This window comes from Tubulanus polymorphus, chromosome 2, assembly GCF_964204645.1.
Source record: "Tubulanus polymorphus chromosome 2, tnTubPoly1.2, whole genome shotgun sequence".
NCBI lineage: Eukaryota > Metazoa > Nemertea > Palaeonemertea > Tubulaniformes > Tubulanidae > Tubulanus > Tubulanus polymorphus.
The window spans coordinates 22,518,586-22,535,949 of record NC_134026.1 but is presented as its reverse complement, the minus strand read 5'-3'; the positions used below and the strand labels follow the sequence as shown (position 1 = coordinate 22,535,949).

The 17,364-nt window shown below is 37.7% G+C and overlaps 2 protein-coding genes across 2 annotated transcripts; one reads left to right on the top strand and one right to left on the bottom strand.

Moving 5' to 3' along the window:
* Positions 1–1,045: 1,045 nt before the first annotated feature.
* On the bottom strand, positions 1,046–9,039 carry LOC141899786 (TNF receptor-associated factor 4-like). Its single transcript, XM_074786311.1, has 8 exons — positions 8,729–9,039; positions 3,501–3,549; positions 3,313–3,417; positions 2,998–3,237; positions 2,746–2,823; positions 2,467–2,622; positions 1,884–2,061; positions 1,046–1,594 (listed from the first exon to the last, which is right to left on the bottom strand). Exons 1-8 carry the CDS (start codon positions 9,037–9,039, stop codon positions 1,266–1,268), a joined length of 1,446 nt encoding a protein of 481 aa, XP_074642412.1. The 3' UTR covers positions 1,046–1,265.
* A 1,773-nt stretch (positions 9,040–10,812) lies between these two features.
* On the top strand, positions 10,813–16,296 carry LOC141899044 (uncharacterized). Its single transcript, XM_074785195.1, has 9 exons — positions 10,813–10,940; positions 11,509–11,581; positions 11,667–11,783; positions 11,868–11,924; positions 12,015–12,148; positions 12,301–12,371; positions 12,463–12,599; positions 12,676–14,710; positions 14,939–16,296. The coding sequence occupies exons 1-9, from the start codon at positions 10,896–10,898 to the stop codon at positions 15,078–15,080; spliced, it is 2,811 nt and encodes a 936-aa protein (XP_074641296.1). The 5' UTR covers positions 10,813–10,895; the 3' UTR covers positions 15,081–16,296.
* Positions 16,297–17,364: the final 1,068 nt, after the last annotated feature.

The window sequence follows — 17,364 nt, the reverse complement described above, 5'->3', positions numbered from 1 at the left end:
ATGCTGTGTTATCAACGGATTATCATTCACAGTCTCGGGTCCTTGATGCGAATAGATTTTTCCTTAATTCATATTATGTGTGTATATTTTTGTGTGTGTAATAAATAAGTAAACGTGTGCAAATGACGGTTCACCGTTTAATTTTCTACGCAACAGGTGGTACAACAAAAACACAAAACCTTTTTGTATACGACACTACCTGATTACTATATTAACATGGCTGCAAAATCTGTGACATTGTTTTTATGTTCATGTATTGATACATTGATGCATGATAATACAACATTAAGTGCTTCATGTAGAAGATGGGTAGATTTAAATGGCGGTTCCTAATGTTAAATCACAGTCGTAGCCGTATAGCATGAATTTCTTTTAGATATACAAACAACACATACGTTTCCAATAATACCTGGGAATCATTAATTTCACTAAAACTTTCATATCGATGTAGTTGCTTACTCCAAGTTAGGACGGAAATGCTTGATCACAGTGTATAGTATCGTGGCTGATTCGAGCCATTACGTAAATTCCTGATATGCAAATGAGGGCACCAGAACGCCGGAATAAATTTTCAACTACAGTAGAATTATTTTTCATTTTAGCGCGCTGATAATTTGTGGGCGCATTTGATAACCGCGCCGAAACGACAAAAAATCCGTTAGCATAGCCTTAATATAGACAAACTAATATTAATTCAAAAACAGTGATCTTATTTGAAACAACAACGTAAGTAAGTGATTTTGCATCATTTTCAACCGTTTGGACTTTTTTATTCACGGACATTTATCACCTTGTTTGTCGGAAAGCGGGTTAATATGGATATAACAGATGTGCTCTACGTGTAATTTGTGGATATCTTGTGGAAAACTACGGAAAGTAATTGGACGGATTTATTTTTTTTTGCGGAACAAAGCGTTGTTGAATAATGACATTCATGCAGCAGTTTATATTCAAACGAAATACAAAATATATAACGGCTCATATCACAAAGAACCTTTAACGTTATCGATTATATGAAATTAGGAATGAGTAATATATGCCCAGGACCGTTATGAAAAATAAGATATCTACCATCCAACCTTCTTTCCATTTTAATTACCTCTCTGGCTCTTTTACAGAATCATTTAAACCAGTTACGTAAAACTTTACACAACACAATAGAATATGAATTTTTTTTTTGTATAAATTTCGAACGTTATTACGTATCATGCAAAGCTTTTCCCGTCAAACGTTATATATCTCATCTTTGATGGGAAATGTCAATTTCACACCATACTTATTTCTTCAGTGTCGATAGAGACCTTGATAAATATCGTATCGTCTCGAATGTAGTCCAACGTGTTCATGATGTCTAGTTCGATAAACTTCTGGGCGCCGAAACTAGCATTCCTTTCCGACGACGGCCGACCGAGAAATGGCCGGTTCTCCTTGCACGTGTTCGGTTTGATGCTGTATTGGATGTTACGTCTGGCGGCTGGGTCCTGACACTGGTCGATCAGCGTGAATGTGATACGGTGTGAAAATGGCCAAGTCAGGAGCGGATCGTAGTCGCCTCGCATGATGCACACAAACAAAGACATGTGCTTTCCGCGCGCTATACGATTTAAAAAGGAAAATTGATGTACATTAATTGGCATGCCTTTTAACGAGATTGAAGTGCGGAAATTATTGAAAGTTATTCGTAGCTCGAAAGTTCTTATTCAAAGGAAACAGCTGCAATACGGCAGATATGAAATTTGTACGTGTACCCCATTGAAAGCTGAAAGTCCAGGGTTATTTAGCAAATTACTTAGATATTGACAGTTTTCGTTCGAAAGACATATAGATAAACATTAGATTTGGTATTTGTAAGATCAGTTAAAAATGTGTATAACCGTTTTTACCTCTTCCGTCGCCGTAAAGACAAACCGAGACTGTCATCTTATAGCCGTGTCTATGTGAATAAAATGGCGGACTGAATATGGTCGTTTTCTTGCCGGATTTCGCATCTGCTAGTCGTTCCTCGTATTTGTCAATTCTCCAAAGAAACTGGACTCCGTACATTTTCTCAAGCTTGTCCACCTATTTTTAAAAGCAATCAAACATTCTTAGAATTTTTCTAGACGAAATGTCACTCGCTGTTTCCGCATATTTATATTTCGATGAATCTCCGTGTAGAATTAATAAATATCGCGATTTCTTTTACGCGCGGTTAGGATATGCAGTCCTTGGTTTCACATCGTCACTGTTATTGTTGCGTTCAAAAAATCCAAGAATCACCAACAATTATCTGCATTTCATTTCCTTTAAAATGGTGTAATGGTGTATAAATTAAGTTCATCCAGCAAGGATGATATTCAATCTAAACTTATGTGTTGAAAATGAGTGCAAATCATCACAACAATAGGGACCTCGAGGGACCGCCACAAAATGGCGCCTACAAACTGGAAACTACTTTATTCCCGTGAGCTGATAAGTTATTGTTACCTTTTTCTCCATTTTTTCAACTTTTTGAATATGTTCGTCGAGTACTTGTGCCTGTTCTTCGAATATGCTTTTGTGGGATACCATAGCGTTACAGACAGTTGTAAGATGATCTTGGGTAGTGGTTTGTAAGTGGGCATCTATTTCACGGCGGAGGCACTAGAATATAAGTATGCATAATAATAAACTATAATTATACAATTAACCATATTCACAAACCAAATTGCATTTCAATTCAATTCATTGAATTGTTGCTGTTTCAAACTCAGTAATGAAGCTTACCTTTTTCTCGCAACCGAATGGAGCGAATGGACAGTCAATGTTCTGCAACGGACAGGCATTTTTCGTATGGTTATCGAGCTGAAATTGCAAAAACGTTTCGTAAAATGAATAAATTTTGAACATTGCTTGTAGAAAATAAAGGCATATTTGACATTAAGTGAAAGAAAATTTTATTACATATAACTTAAGCGAAATGGAATAATAATGAATGACATATGGCGTTTTGTATGTGTTGAATAGAATCGTTCTTACTTCACTTCTTAAAATATCCTTAACGCCACAGTTATTCGGGCACGGTATGGGAAAATTAGGACATTCGTTTAGATGGTCGACTTCATCACCGGATAAAATTGGCTGCTGGCAGAAATCACATTCGACCGGCCGCTTAGGACAATCACTTTCCATATGTTTGTCCAAAAACCGTTTCTGAAAGTCGACGCCGCATTGATTCGGACAAGACGTCATTGAATAACCACATTCTTCGACGTGTCCCTGAAAAATTGAAATTTGCGCTACAAATAGCTTCCAAAAAAAGCATTCAATATTTCGTAATCTATCATAATTTACCCCAAGGTCCTTCAAACATCCTTCCCACTCGCAACCTTGTGATTGATTTGAGCATTGTACCGCAAGATTGTCGGTCTCCTTTTGAAAGGCTTTGTCCACGCATATCTGAAATTAATGATTTTTAATGATAATCATGAACTATTACGAACGGACTGACGATACATCCTACACAACCTTTGATAACACACCTTGTCTCTTTCAACATGGACTTGGTCAATAGGGCATCGTGGGGCAACCCTGCAAGTACAAAAATATAGAATTATGGGTTTTTTCAAACTCAAGAATTTTCCGATAGTTCTGGACCATTGGCTTTCGCTTGTGACAGCGACATCCACCGTTAGTATGATGTATATATGTTTGTCAACGAGCTGTGAACAAAAGGAAACTATATTGCACCACTTGATGGGTTCCCATGGCGACGAATGGAACAAAACAATTAATGCTATAATGTCCTACCAGTGTGACAACTGGAGATATGCTTCACTAGACTACGTCCAGTACCCCCAAGGGGGAACTGTTGTTAGCAACGATTTTTTTCAAACAAAACCAGTAATGAAATTCAAAGTAATGAAATTCAAAATTACACGTTATTACATTCGTTGTTAAAACGCGTTGGCGAAAGTAGAAAAATACAGCCCCGATCACGATAATCCGTAAGAGGCTTTGAAATTTGCAGTTTAGTGATGATGTTAGTTTTTTCATCAATCCCAGATAAAATACCTTCCGATGAATTTTTTGTTTATGGATACTTTATGTTAAACATGTTTTTTAGAACGGAATGGTGAAATTCAGGACACTTCTTAAATCATTTATTATTCATTATAGTTATGACGATAACTTTCACAGTTTTCTGTTTAGTATTGACTAACCGATCTGAGATGAAAGCAACGGACAACGATGAAAAAGAAATCGCTTTCGCGTGAGCATTTGCATAATGAAACTTGATCCTAGCGAATGATGAGAAATCATGGCTGATTTGATTTGACTCGGATTAAAGTTTAAAAAAGGCCAAAAAACAAACCAACGACATCTATCGATAAATATCGATTATGATATTATGTACTAGAAAAAAAGTATGACTTTTGGTCTTCTGTAAAATGAAACCAAACACCAACATCGATAGACGTTAAAATTAGTATCTAAATAATCGGATAAAATCCATCATAAATCTACGTTAAACTTTGCGGATTTTTTCCAATATTGCATAATCTTAAATCTCCAGGTACCCTCGAAAAAGGTGAAGAACTTACTCGAAGTCGACGAGAACACTTTTGTCATCTGGTAAACTTTTTTCATCCTCATCACAATACTGATCGTAAGCACCGTCCGATTCTGCGTAATATTCGGCCCACCACGTATGCCGGAAACAGTTATCAAAAGTATTCGTATACCAACCGGCTACATTGTAAAGTGTCATATAGTATGGCATCTCTACTTCTATTTGAAGAGAATAATACGTCCATCTTATGAAAATACGATGCCAATTTGTGACGAAAACATCAGGAAATTAACTGTAAGATGAAAAACCGCTCGACAGGTTCAAGTTTGTACATAGGATCATCCGTTGATAATGATGTTTCGATCGTCCTAGACGGCCGCGTTCAAACTAGCAAAATCAACGATCATAATTCAAATTTGAATTTCTTCCAAGTACCATCGAATCATTTTTAATTGGCATAAATGCGATTACAATCTGAGTCGCTCGATTGAAACAGTTATTTTCGCAGGCACAGGACAGGAGTGTCGTACCAACCTGTTCGATCGAACAGCCGAATCTAAAATTTCACATACTCGCTATTTTCCGACGCTCTTGACGCATTGTGACATGAAATCTGAAGTTTCGCAACATTAATGGCTTCCACTTAGCGTCTCGTATCGGGCGGAAAAAGCAGTCAGATTTCGAAGAGATTTCGCTGTTGAAGAAACTTCACCGATCAAGCCATCAACGACAAAGTCTACTTGACTAAACGACTGATATGTTATTTCGCCTCGTTACGAGTGCAAATTCTTAGTTATTTAGTTACATCAGAGGTACTCGCACCTTCCCGGCTACATACACATTTAATATGCTACACTTCTAGCAATTCCATGAGTGTTCGCGGGCTTTCATGGTAAGTTAACAAGCATATATATCTTGACACGGTATAGGTACTCTCGATTCGGAAGTGAAATATCAAATTTACCAGTTGCGACACGGATCATATGCTAGATATTGGCAACGCTGCCTGAAAAACAAATTAGTTGTGAATAATTAACTATTTTGTGCTGTTGTAATGTTTAATGGAACGAATGACCGACCACTCCAATTCTTTTTGATAACGCGGGCTTTAGTGATGATGATGACGTGCTTCGGTTTTTGAAGAGTAAACGAAGTTTTGTCGAGAATAAATTCCTATTTCGCGTATACAGCATTATGGAAGCTAAACTGCTTTTAAAATCTTGGGACTTTTTCATCTTTTATTATCCATTAATCCCATCCCTATAAATTCAATGACCTTTATCGATATTATTCTTTTTAAATTTTCTGATAAAATATTTGTTGAAAAATGATCACTTTATTTTACATCCTGAAGTAACACATCTGAGAAAAAATATCGAATCTAAAGGAGTCAATGCACACGTTTGTTTTTGAGAGTGCAATCTTGTTCGCCGTTACGTATTCATCGAAGGGTGTAATTATCGTTCTTACGTATCTAATGTGCGGTTTGATGATCTTGAGTTGCAGTTTGTGGGTATGATATATAATTAACGAGATCGAAATCTACAAAATGACTTCGATACGTATTTCATTCAACAGCCATTGAATTTTTCTAGATTGTCGACTGAATTCACTTATTCTACTGAGCGGCGTCAACACAATGACTGCGAAACTTGTCGATGATGTTTCATTCGATCAGGAGTACTCTCACAAACGTCACCGAAGTATAGGTATATCATACGGAAAAACCGACACGAATTCATGAAAATTAAATGATGGCAAATGCCGCTTCAGCAAGATATCCATTTCGGAAAAATCCACACACTCGATCACGTGTAAAATTTGAATATTATTATGATTAAACACGTGCTTTGGTTCCCATGGAAATCGGCCGACAGGACATGAGGTGAATCGTAATGCAGGGAACGAATTCTAACCTATCAAACATCGTCAGAATATTGAAGAAAATCCATGAATTAAACAATAACAGTTTTGGAAATGGCTCATAGAATTTTAGTCGAAACATCACCACTACTAATTTTTGTTTTTAGTCGGTGAAACTAACGGTTAAATAACGGTAATTTTAAAACGATTAAATCTCGAATTTCATTGCTTGTTTCGAGTCAGCGTGTTATCATAACCTGTCTACCTCGCAATCGCACATATTGACTTGAATTCTGTAGACATCAAAGATGGCGAAAAAAACTGTCGTTACTCATCGACCGGTGTTGAAATTGTTTTAGAATACAAACACGTGATTATCAATCTGATCCATTTATATCAACGGTCCAACATTCAATGAAGGTCATTGGTCATTCGGTGCAATAATAATACGAGTTTGGCAGTATGCAAATTGAATTTATGGTATCATTGTGGCATGAATTCTTCGCTGGAGAGATGTGACAATTCTATCTAGTTGATTTCACAATCGAATTGCCATCGGAATATTGAAAACAATTCTCGGAATCCGTTCTCTACCGGAACACTCATCGTATATGATATTGATCAGTTTCCGTTCGTGGGAATTCTAATGAGTTTGTGACGTTAATGGCTAATACATGATTGTCCGCGGTAAGGTGCAATGCGCTTCCGATGACAACAGCTTCTGTCAATAAAGAATTGATATTCAATTTTTTTCATAATCATTTCATGTTTTAACAATCACTTTGTGTAGAAATATATAACAAACAGTGCTGTTAGGTTTGTTCAGCAGATCTTTCGCCTGGACTCAACGCTATTATATCAACGCATATACGAATTTATCTTTTCGGGGTAACTGGTTTGATAAAACACTAACATCATCAATCAATCCATATCGAGGAAACAAATTTAAAATTATTATTATTATTATTATTATTATTATCATTATCATTATCATTATCATTATCATTATTATCGTTATCGTTATCGTTATCGTTATCATTATTATCGTTATCATTATTATCGTTATCATTATTATCGTTATCGTTATCGTTATCATTATTATCGTTATCGTTATCGTTATCATTATTATCGTTATCATTATTATCGTTATCGTTATCGTTATCGTTATCATTATCATTATCGTCATCATCGTCATCATCGTCATTATCGTTATTATCGTTATTATCGTTATCATCGTTATCATCGTTATCATCGTTATAGTTATAGTTATCGTTATCGTTATCGTTATCGTTATCGTTATCGTTATCGTTATCGTTATCGTTATCATTATCATCATTATCATTATTATTATTATTATTATTGTTATTATTATTATTATTATTATTATTAATTTCAATAACTAAATGAGAAAAAATAATCGAAATCCTCAGTGATGTTTGTAAACCCGGGAAACCTGGATTCGAAACCAAAACCTGACCTGACTTAACTATAGAAAACGAAGAAATATTGCGACTTAATTTCTTCGTCATACTAAACTTTGTCATTGAAAAATCTAATGCCGACGCAGCGCTCGGGATTTTTTCGTTTATCGCATTCCATAATGACCGCTCGGCCAAAAGCCCAGGCGAACTTCCGTTATCGGAGCGAACTATGTTAGTCGGAACTATGGTCCGTAAATACTCGACCACGGGATTGAGCACAGTCGCTGTAGTTGGGACCCCGTTCCAAGATGGCCGGCAATGTGTGCGTTACGACCGAACTAAATTGCGTTCGGTTAATTAGCTCAGACCACAAGTCGACTACCTACGAAAACCGAAGTTCGCCCCAGCTGACTCAATGCCATGCATAACGACCTAATATGACCAGGTACTCGTGATACCATATCTGGCGGGATGAATTGTGGGAAGTGTAGAAACGTGATACTTATCTAATATTGGCTAAAATTGAGTTGTGCTTCACTTCATTTATGATGTCAACAAAAATACACTTTCTTCGTTATGTATTCTTGGTATTAATCAATGCTGTTGCCAGAAACATTCGCATTTTCACGGACATATCTCGATGACACCGGAACTATTAATTGTTGTTTTAATTAGCCGCGTTCGATGTACTTTATTAGTACATTAACGTTCCAATTTAGAACGGACCAAGCATTCACACTAGCAAAAGTTCCGTTCTAAAATATTCCGTTTCATTTTAGTCCTCGGACCTACAATCACCGGGACTAATCTCATTCCGACATATTCAATCTAAAAATTCAGTCACAAGATTTCAAACCCATATTTGGAATTAAGTTCGGTTGGATGGTTTAGGAATGTTGTAACTGTAACTTACCTTAGTAGTTCGGGTAAACAAGATGAGCAGCATCGGTGACCACATTCTTCAAATTGAACCGGGTATCTGAGGACCTGACAGCAGACCGGACATTCGTATTTCTTGTCCAACGGTTTCACGAATATCACTTCAACCTCCGGTCGCGACGATACTGATGAGCCGTACGAATTTTTGCTTGCTCCGCTTAGATTTGACAGAATTGAACCCCTTCTCGGGCCCATCGAGGGCGTTCGTGGCGTACTATTGCCGGTCATAGGCGGCGACTGGCTCATTCCCTGTAGCTCCCCGTTTATCATCGTTTGTTCGGGCATTTTAATCACGCTAAATGTTGATGATTGCCCTTAGCATTATATCAATTATAGATTCTACGATTCTCCGGTTATGTATCGTTGCCTCGCAGTATACATACACAGGATACAACATCCACGAGTGATATTTCGGATTAATATGCGCTTTCTGGCTCAGTTGACACCATAAACGTCCTGCAACTCAATCGTTTAATGAGTTTTATGGCATCACACACTACGAATATGAAATACACGTATGCTATGAGATATTACTATTTTAGCTCGTCTCAACCAACGCTACATCCACCTCTTCCAGCGCGTCCCACGTTTCCAGGCAACACGTAACTCGACAATGGTGCCATGTTTGAATTTCCTTTGGACAAATGATAATATCACATCGATTCGATATGTAGAGCTTGAAGTAGAATCATTCCAATGGAAAGTGCAATTGCTCTGAAATTTGACGACCCATATAAGTCTTCTTAGTGAAGTTTTGATTAACTTTCAAAACTATGTTAGATAAGCATTTTATGACATGTTGATCCGGTTTCATAGACTGGTCATAATGTTAACTTAAAGAGGCGTTTTATAGACTTTAACTCAGGACGATAAACTCAATTATCAAACATTAATTTAGTTCGCCTCTGGCTTAAAGTTATGATACCAGTCTTCTATATAGCCAAAGCCTAATAAACGTTATACAGCATCTATTGTTTCGTAGGATCAGTTGTTGAGTTTCACTGGAGTTTTGAAAATACATATACGATTGTCGTATACATTACGGTACAAATAAGACACTAGATTGTTTTTTAAACACCCTCAACCCGCTAAGCGCCTCGCAGGGCATTATAAGCTGGTTCGATGTTTCTTTTTACCAACGGTGGAGAGGCCAGAGATGAACCTTTGACCAAGAAACTCTGTCGCCACCAGGGTTTGAATAAGATTGTTTAGATCGCCACGAGATTGTTTACGTCCTGGTTCACTGGGCCTATACAAATCCAAGTTCCAAGGATTCCAGGGAATTTCAATTCCGCTGCTCTAAATTGGTAGAAAAACGGTAAAATTACCTACTTCAGGAAAGACAATGACGGTCCCTTCCTAAAAACTGGTTTTCATGAACGGTTTCCAGCTTGCTTCCGTGGAAACCAGGCTTAACAAGATCACATAACGTCGTCATTTGATTGTTAAAAATGTTGACGAGACTTCATAGTCACGATGGATAGAATAATTTATTTTCGTAATAATTAATGAGAGACAATTACTGACGTGTTCAGTTGCATGATGCTTTCTCTCGTCTGGATGATGAAATATAAATCTCTCATGTTCGCACGCAAGCGTCCGTTTAGTTCAGCTGCAAAATTAATTCGAATTGGTCGACTGCTGACACCTGAAAACATATCGATCGTCGGATGAGCGCAGTCCTTTGGACGAGAGTCAATAGCCCAAAAGGCAAATTCTTTTTTGCGGAACGAGATTCCATTTTTACCGGTCATTCTAATCGCTCGTCGCCCAATTGCCACGTCACTATCATACGCCCCCTTTTTATGCAAACTACGATGGAATTCAAGAAAAATATAGGTACGTAGATTTTGAATTAGAACGTATGGCAATGAAAAAACGTAGTAGTTTTACAGGCCGGTTTACAGCGTTTAGAATAGAAACCATGAAAGTATATACAGGTCCTAAGGAAAGTATCGGTACCATTTATAATTCATTCGTGAAAAGAACTGCCACGGGTATTCCAGAAATACATAAATATCATTGAAGACTATAAATATACTGCATACTGTCGTTGTAGATCATTATTCGTCAACGCCACATAGCACTTAAAAGCTTATGCGGGATTTTATTTTTCGAGACCGTTTCGCGTCAATCAGAAAATGGAACTTAAAGATATTACTCTGTCCTTCGGCGCTCCTTCTGAGGTATCAGATAAGTATTCGGCGTAACTTACCAACTTTCTCCTAAATGATCATCCATATTGAATATAGTAGGAATATATTTTAGATATGAATACGTATGGATTGTGGGAAAAGATAACTGAATTCAGCTGAAATTAGAATCGAAATTCAGAATTTCGACTAAACCGATTTCATAATAATAATACAGTAGGGCACCGATAGCGTACATGGTAATGGCGACCTGATTTGTCTATTAATGTTAGAAATAACCAGAAACCGGTCTAGCCATGTTAAAAATCGTCCTTCCTCAATCCGATTGATCTAGTCATGACAGTGAATTGGATAGCGGTGCGGCCTATTGTTCCCACCAGCACGGAGCAAGATCATGGACCAGTATATAACTCCGTGTGTTTGAGAGACTTCCCGGTTGGATGGTGTCGATTTTCTTCAATACAAAATCTCATAAATCACTCTCTTATTCCAAATATTCTTTTATTTTCAGCATACAAAAAGTGTACTTGAATGTGTAAACAAACCACCAAACCAGTAACTAGTATCAATTTTATATGAATACTTTATTCTTTCTTTTGAGGTCACAATTATAAATTTTCGCAGATTATCGAGTTTTCGGCGATCAGACGACGACGAACGATCTTCCCCTGACGGTAATGAGTTAACTATTAACAATATAACAAGAATGAAATGAGAGAAGTCAATTGTTTGATGCCTTATGTCTTTCATTATTGTTAGTTGATTTAGTTGAAAAACAAGAAGAAATCCCGTGTCTTAGAAGGCGACGATGTGCGGTTATTTCTTTGTTAGCGATGATCACTTTCATTGCACTGATGACAGTATTTATGGTTTTAGGTACAAAAACTGCGATCTTTTATAAGTGTGAATTTTCTTACGTTTATATAATAGAATATACTTTCTGGTTATTATCACCCACAGCACTGTGGAAACCTAGTGGTCGCAATTCTTCCAATGTTTCCAGAACACCTGTTCTACGTAAGACAAAATGTGCCGATAGTTAATGAATTAATGTGCCATTCATCTCTTGATATGTCTACTAAGAACCAAAACACTGTTTTATTCCAGGTCAAACTTCCATCGCTCCCAGTTTTGCGTACGTCAAATTGGCATTTACGATTTCAAAGATGAAATTTACGCGAGCGCTTGAAAACGATGAAAGTGAGGAATTCCGAAATCTAGCCGAATCACTAGAAACTAGGGTAAGAAGGTTGACGTTCTACATTCATTTTGTATTTGTTTGTCAATTATCAACGAGACAAAATACATTTCGAAGCTTATTCCTAGATTTCGAATTCCATATCGTGTTCACCAAGGAACACATTAATGATGGAATCACGTGCATCATTTTCAGCTGGACAGAATCTACCGAGCATCGAAAAACGTTTCGTCTTTTTACCATTCGTCACGCATTGTAAACTTCAGGTAGCAACATTTCGATCAAAAGCATCAATACGACGACAGCCACAAGTGCTCCATCTGCATTGCTTGTGAATCATTTATGTTTCATTTTCAGCGAAGGCAGTGTTAAAGTGGAATTTATGATAAGCGCTATGAGAAATATACGACCATCAGATACGGATGCCATCATGTCAGTATTGGCCAATTCAAACGACGTCATGGGATACAGTATCACTAATATTCAAATTATAGGTAATAGAAAGTTCAAATGACATACGTCTGAGCGCGTAATCTAAGGTTCTAAGTGTTTTATATGGCTTCGTTATAGATGTGATTAATGTAGAAAGGTCGTCGCAGATGAGCAGCACAACAGAAAGTAATCCTTCAACAAATAAGTCATATATTGGTGCAAAAACATATACTACGACCTCAACGCAGATGGGATCGACTATTCAAACACAGTCGCCTAAAATTGTCTCGACATCCTCTGTTTCGACACCATTTCCGATATCACGCCAAGTGACGACCACTTCAACAATACGTCCAGTGTCAACTGAGCGAACTACCGGTATATTAACGACAAAATCTGATATGGCAACTAAAACGCTTTCCTCTACATCAACTTCTGATCAAGCAATATCCTCTTTTCCAACATCGACTGTCACACCACTACCCAGCACTGCAAATTCGCCTAAACATACTCCCAGTTCATCTGCATCACCATCGATGCACACTACAATGTTCCAGAGTCAACCCTCATCCGTGAAGCCGAAATCACAAACCACCTCCGCATTAATAGAAGTTTCGTCAACTGCCTCTGAGAAGTTTTCACTGAGTCCAAGTCAAATATCTACAAAAGAATCATCAAGTTTTTCTTGGCGTTCGGCAGTTATTACAGAATTGTCACCACAAAGAACTTCACAGCCAACAAAACTGACAAGTCCTTCTTTAACCTCAAAGGTTCCACAGCAATCTTCAATGATATTCAAAACATCCAGTCCCAAAATCCCAACAGTCAAAACCTTTACTGGGATATCTTACAGCTCACTTAGACCTCGACAGACGTCATTCGCAACCATTCCTAAGCGTTCATCTTTTTCACAGAATGAAACGACTACAATGCGAAACACAAGATCAGCAATAAAGATAAGCGTGCCTAAATCATCTACAGTAAGGTTTACATCAAAGGTGATGCACACATCACGTACAGGTACACCTAAGCCACCATCTTCGTACCAACCAACACTTACCAGTAGGATCAAACAAACAACCTTTCCGTCATTGCCTACTTCAGATATACCAACACCTATCAGTAAAACACAAACCACCTTTTTACCATTACCTACATCCAAGAGGCCTAAACCTACAAGTAGACCGAAAACATCTTCTCTATTGCCTACTTCATATAGACCGACATCTTCCAGCAGCAAAATGCTTACAGCATTCGCTTCTTCGCCATCACCTGTCACTAAAACGATTACAACCTCCTCTTATACACTGCGTACTTCAGATATGCCAACATCCACCAGCAACACGCAAACTATCTTTTCACCATTGCCTACTTCATATGGTTTAGGACAATCGTCAATATCAAATAGTGTAAAAGAAGTTACACATATTGATACAACTCTTTCGGTAACTGGTTCGGATCGAAAAACCTCCACAGCTACCATACCACCTAGAAAGCCATCATTAACATTCCAAACAACAAAAATTGCTACAACAACTGAGAAAACAGCTACTGGTGGAAAAACGACCGGTATACCTAAGTCAACCTTGTCTCCCACAACAACAACAACAACAACAACAACAACAACAACAACAACAACAACAACAACAACAACGAGACCTTTCACACTTCGGCCTTCAAAAGAGCAAACGGCGTCTGTGTTTACGGTACCTTTAATGTCGGTTAAACAGATGACATCATCATTTGAACCCACAACCTTTTCACATAAACTGAAATCAACAACGTCGCATGAAAAAATGAAAAGATCTTCGATAACTCCATTAGTCCATACATTTATTTCAACGATTACTAGATACTTAGATAATTCGAGTACTCGGAAAATGCATCCTTCATCTCGTGATACAACAATTTCACCGTCGAAAGCAATATCTTCGTCCACAGTGGTTACTCCTAAAGAAACTACAGAACAAACAAAAATTTCACCAACTTCCACGCGAAACAAACCTACTACGACCAAAACAGTTGAGAAAGTTTATCCACCTATGTCAGTTTGCCAAGGATATTTAAATAATGCATTTCTTTTCGTTAACCTAATGATGTTTGGGTCGTGCTCTCGGTATTTTAACGAAATTCCAAAATACATGGACGTCACTGACATGACCATCCTTTGTGGGTAAGTTTCGTACAAATAAGCGCATGTCATACTGATTTTATCTAGCTTGTTTGTGCAAAGAATATTATATACACTCGATACTTAGATATTTTGAAAATGACTAAATATATGCAATCCCTATAGAAATTATCTTAACGTAGATATATTTAGATCACGATACTTCATGATATCTTAATGATGTGTAATATACCGATTAAATACATGTTCTGTTATGTATTTTTGTTATAGTTTCGCCGATGAAGTCGCCGAATGTGTTTACACTTACACCGGCTGCCCGCCTTATGTTATGGCCATTCAATTAAGAAAGTACAAATCAACGGTCGTCCAATTTGCACCTGCAAGATTGTACAACTGTCCGGCCCTGATGTGAAGGAATAAGAACCCGCGCACTGTTTATTTGCCAAATATTACCCATTCGCCAAGGGATACGAGCAAAATGATTGGCTTACGCATAAAACTAGTAATTTTACGGTCTCTCGATGAAGCGCTTATCATATCGAAAACTCAACGTCAACAACTAAGTTACTATATATACAGACTTAAATAGTATCAAAAATGTGTGTTTTTACACGATATTTCATGGTGGGATTTGATGATCGTGTGTTATCATCATCTATGTTCGGTACATGTGGTTTGTTTAGGGAGATCTTTGTCGTCTATCGCGCGCATAACTTCTTCATAATTTGGCAGCAAATCGGCGACAGTATTCGGAAGAAAATCTAACGATTCGTACGCTGGAGGCGGTGCTGCTGATTGTAGGGAGCAAGGAATGACAGCTATAGAGGGTGATTGAGTGATTGGACGCCGTGCACCCGAAGTTGGCTGCAGTGTTCTTGCAACCTGCGCTGGATTAGGGGTCTGTGGTTGTGCCGGGTTGTTCGCTCTCACGCCATTACGACGCTTCATTTTTCGACGCCCTATGTAAAGTACGGCGGTGACGGCAAACGCTATTCCTATGTACGAAAAAAAGAAATATCACGTACCATTAACAACGATTTCGATCGTAAATCTCAGTGGTTTTTCTGTTAGAAAATTCGATATGTCTTACCAATAAAGATTGGTGCATTGTTTTCTGGTCGATTGTCTCCTGTTCATAAAACACAAAGTAAGATGTACTGTCAGGATGTGAAATCAAATAGAATTCCACAATAAATCACTATCAACTTACTCTCGGTATCACATGGTGCTGTTTGGTTGTATACGTTGATTTCGAATACTAAGAAATGCCCAATTCGCTTCTGGTTTGTCCAATTAATATCTAACTCCAGTCTCTGTTAGATTATGATATATACAAGAAATTTAATCAAACATATATCTATTTATATATAATATGCATATCAGAACTTCATTATTCAACATCAAACGTGGTATCTGATGGGAGGTACATTCATTCTCAGCATATTTGTTTTTTGTCAATAAAATAATTCAATACAAATGTGTCTAATGATTACCTTTAAAACATTCTTATAAAAATCAGCAGTTGAAAGTTTCTTTTTGACGGTTTTCCACGTCAATTTTTTATTCGATGACCCGGTGCCCTTGATTTCTTCGGAAAAGGCAGCTACCGAGCGTCCAGAGGCTTTAGCGCTTTTAAAATATGCTTTAAGTTCTATTGTGTATTTCTTGTTATTTTCGTACTTGACGGAATAGTTGACCGATACGCATTTCATATGGGCTAGATTTTCGATTACATATGGCGATGCAATAGTTCCGGAGTATTTCCTGGCCCCAGTTGACAGCACAGCGGCTCCGTTATTCTCTTTGTCCTTAAAATAAGATCATATTTAACAAGCAGTTTAGATTATACCAGACGATCTAGAACAATGTGCTGGTTTATTTTTTTCTGTTTGAAATCAACGCGTCTAAGTTGTAAACTGCGTGGTCCTCTCCTTTCGGGCAACAACTTGCCTTCAGAATTGGCAAAATATTATTTGATCAGATAATTGTGAGTTTCCTACAAGTTTTCTATTAATCGGCCGATGTTAACCGTGTCGAATTGGTGGAGTTCCACCTAAAATCACTCGTTTGCTCCAACTTACTTCCCACAGTTGCCACATCGATGCACCGGGAGACATCAACCGCCAACCATCGCAAAGAGTCCCATTTCGGAATTTACACGAAAAAACTGCGTAGAAATTCCGAATTTTGAAGAAAGGTGCAATATTTCTTGTAGCACGAATAGTTAACACTAATCAACGAAGGACTATTACTCACCCGATTTTGAACATGTTATTTCATAAAAAGATGTAATCATATTGAGTATCAAGATATGTGTTTTCGGATGCATTATTCGCAGAGCGTATGCAACTGGCCACTGGTCATATGGGCATACTTCGATCTATTGAGTGGTGATTTAATTACACACAGACATCACTATGCACTATATACAACATTGTTGTCAACCTTTGATATAGTCGTATTATGCACGTCAGTTAGTCGATAGTACCATTCTACTATAAATCATCTTCGTTTGACATGCTGTTGTTAGGTAACCGCGGCCATATTCCCATCTGGAGACATAGCTAATGATATTTTGATCTTGGAAGCTCCCACGTGGGCCCTGTGGCCTAATATGATTAGTGCGCTAATACAGCTTTTTGAAGGGCGTTGCCATCCAAATACCAACTACCAATCCGAACCTTAGTAACGCCTGA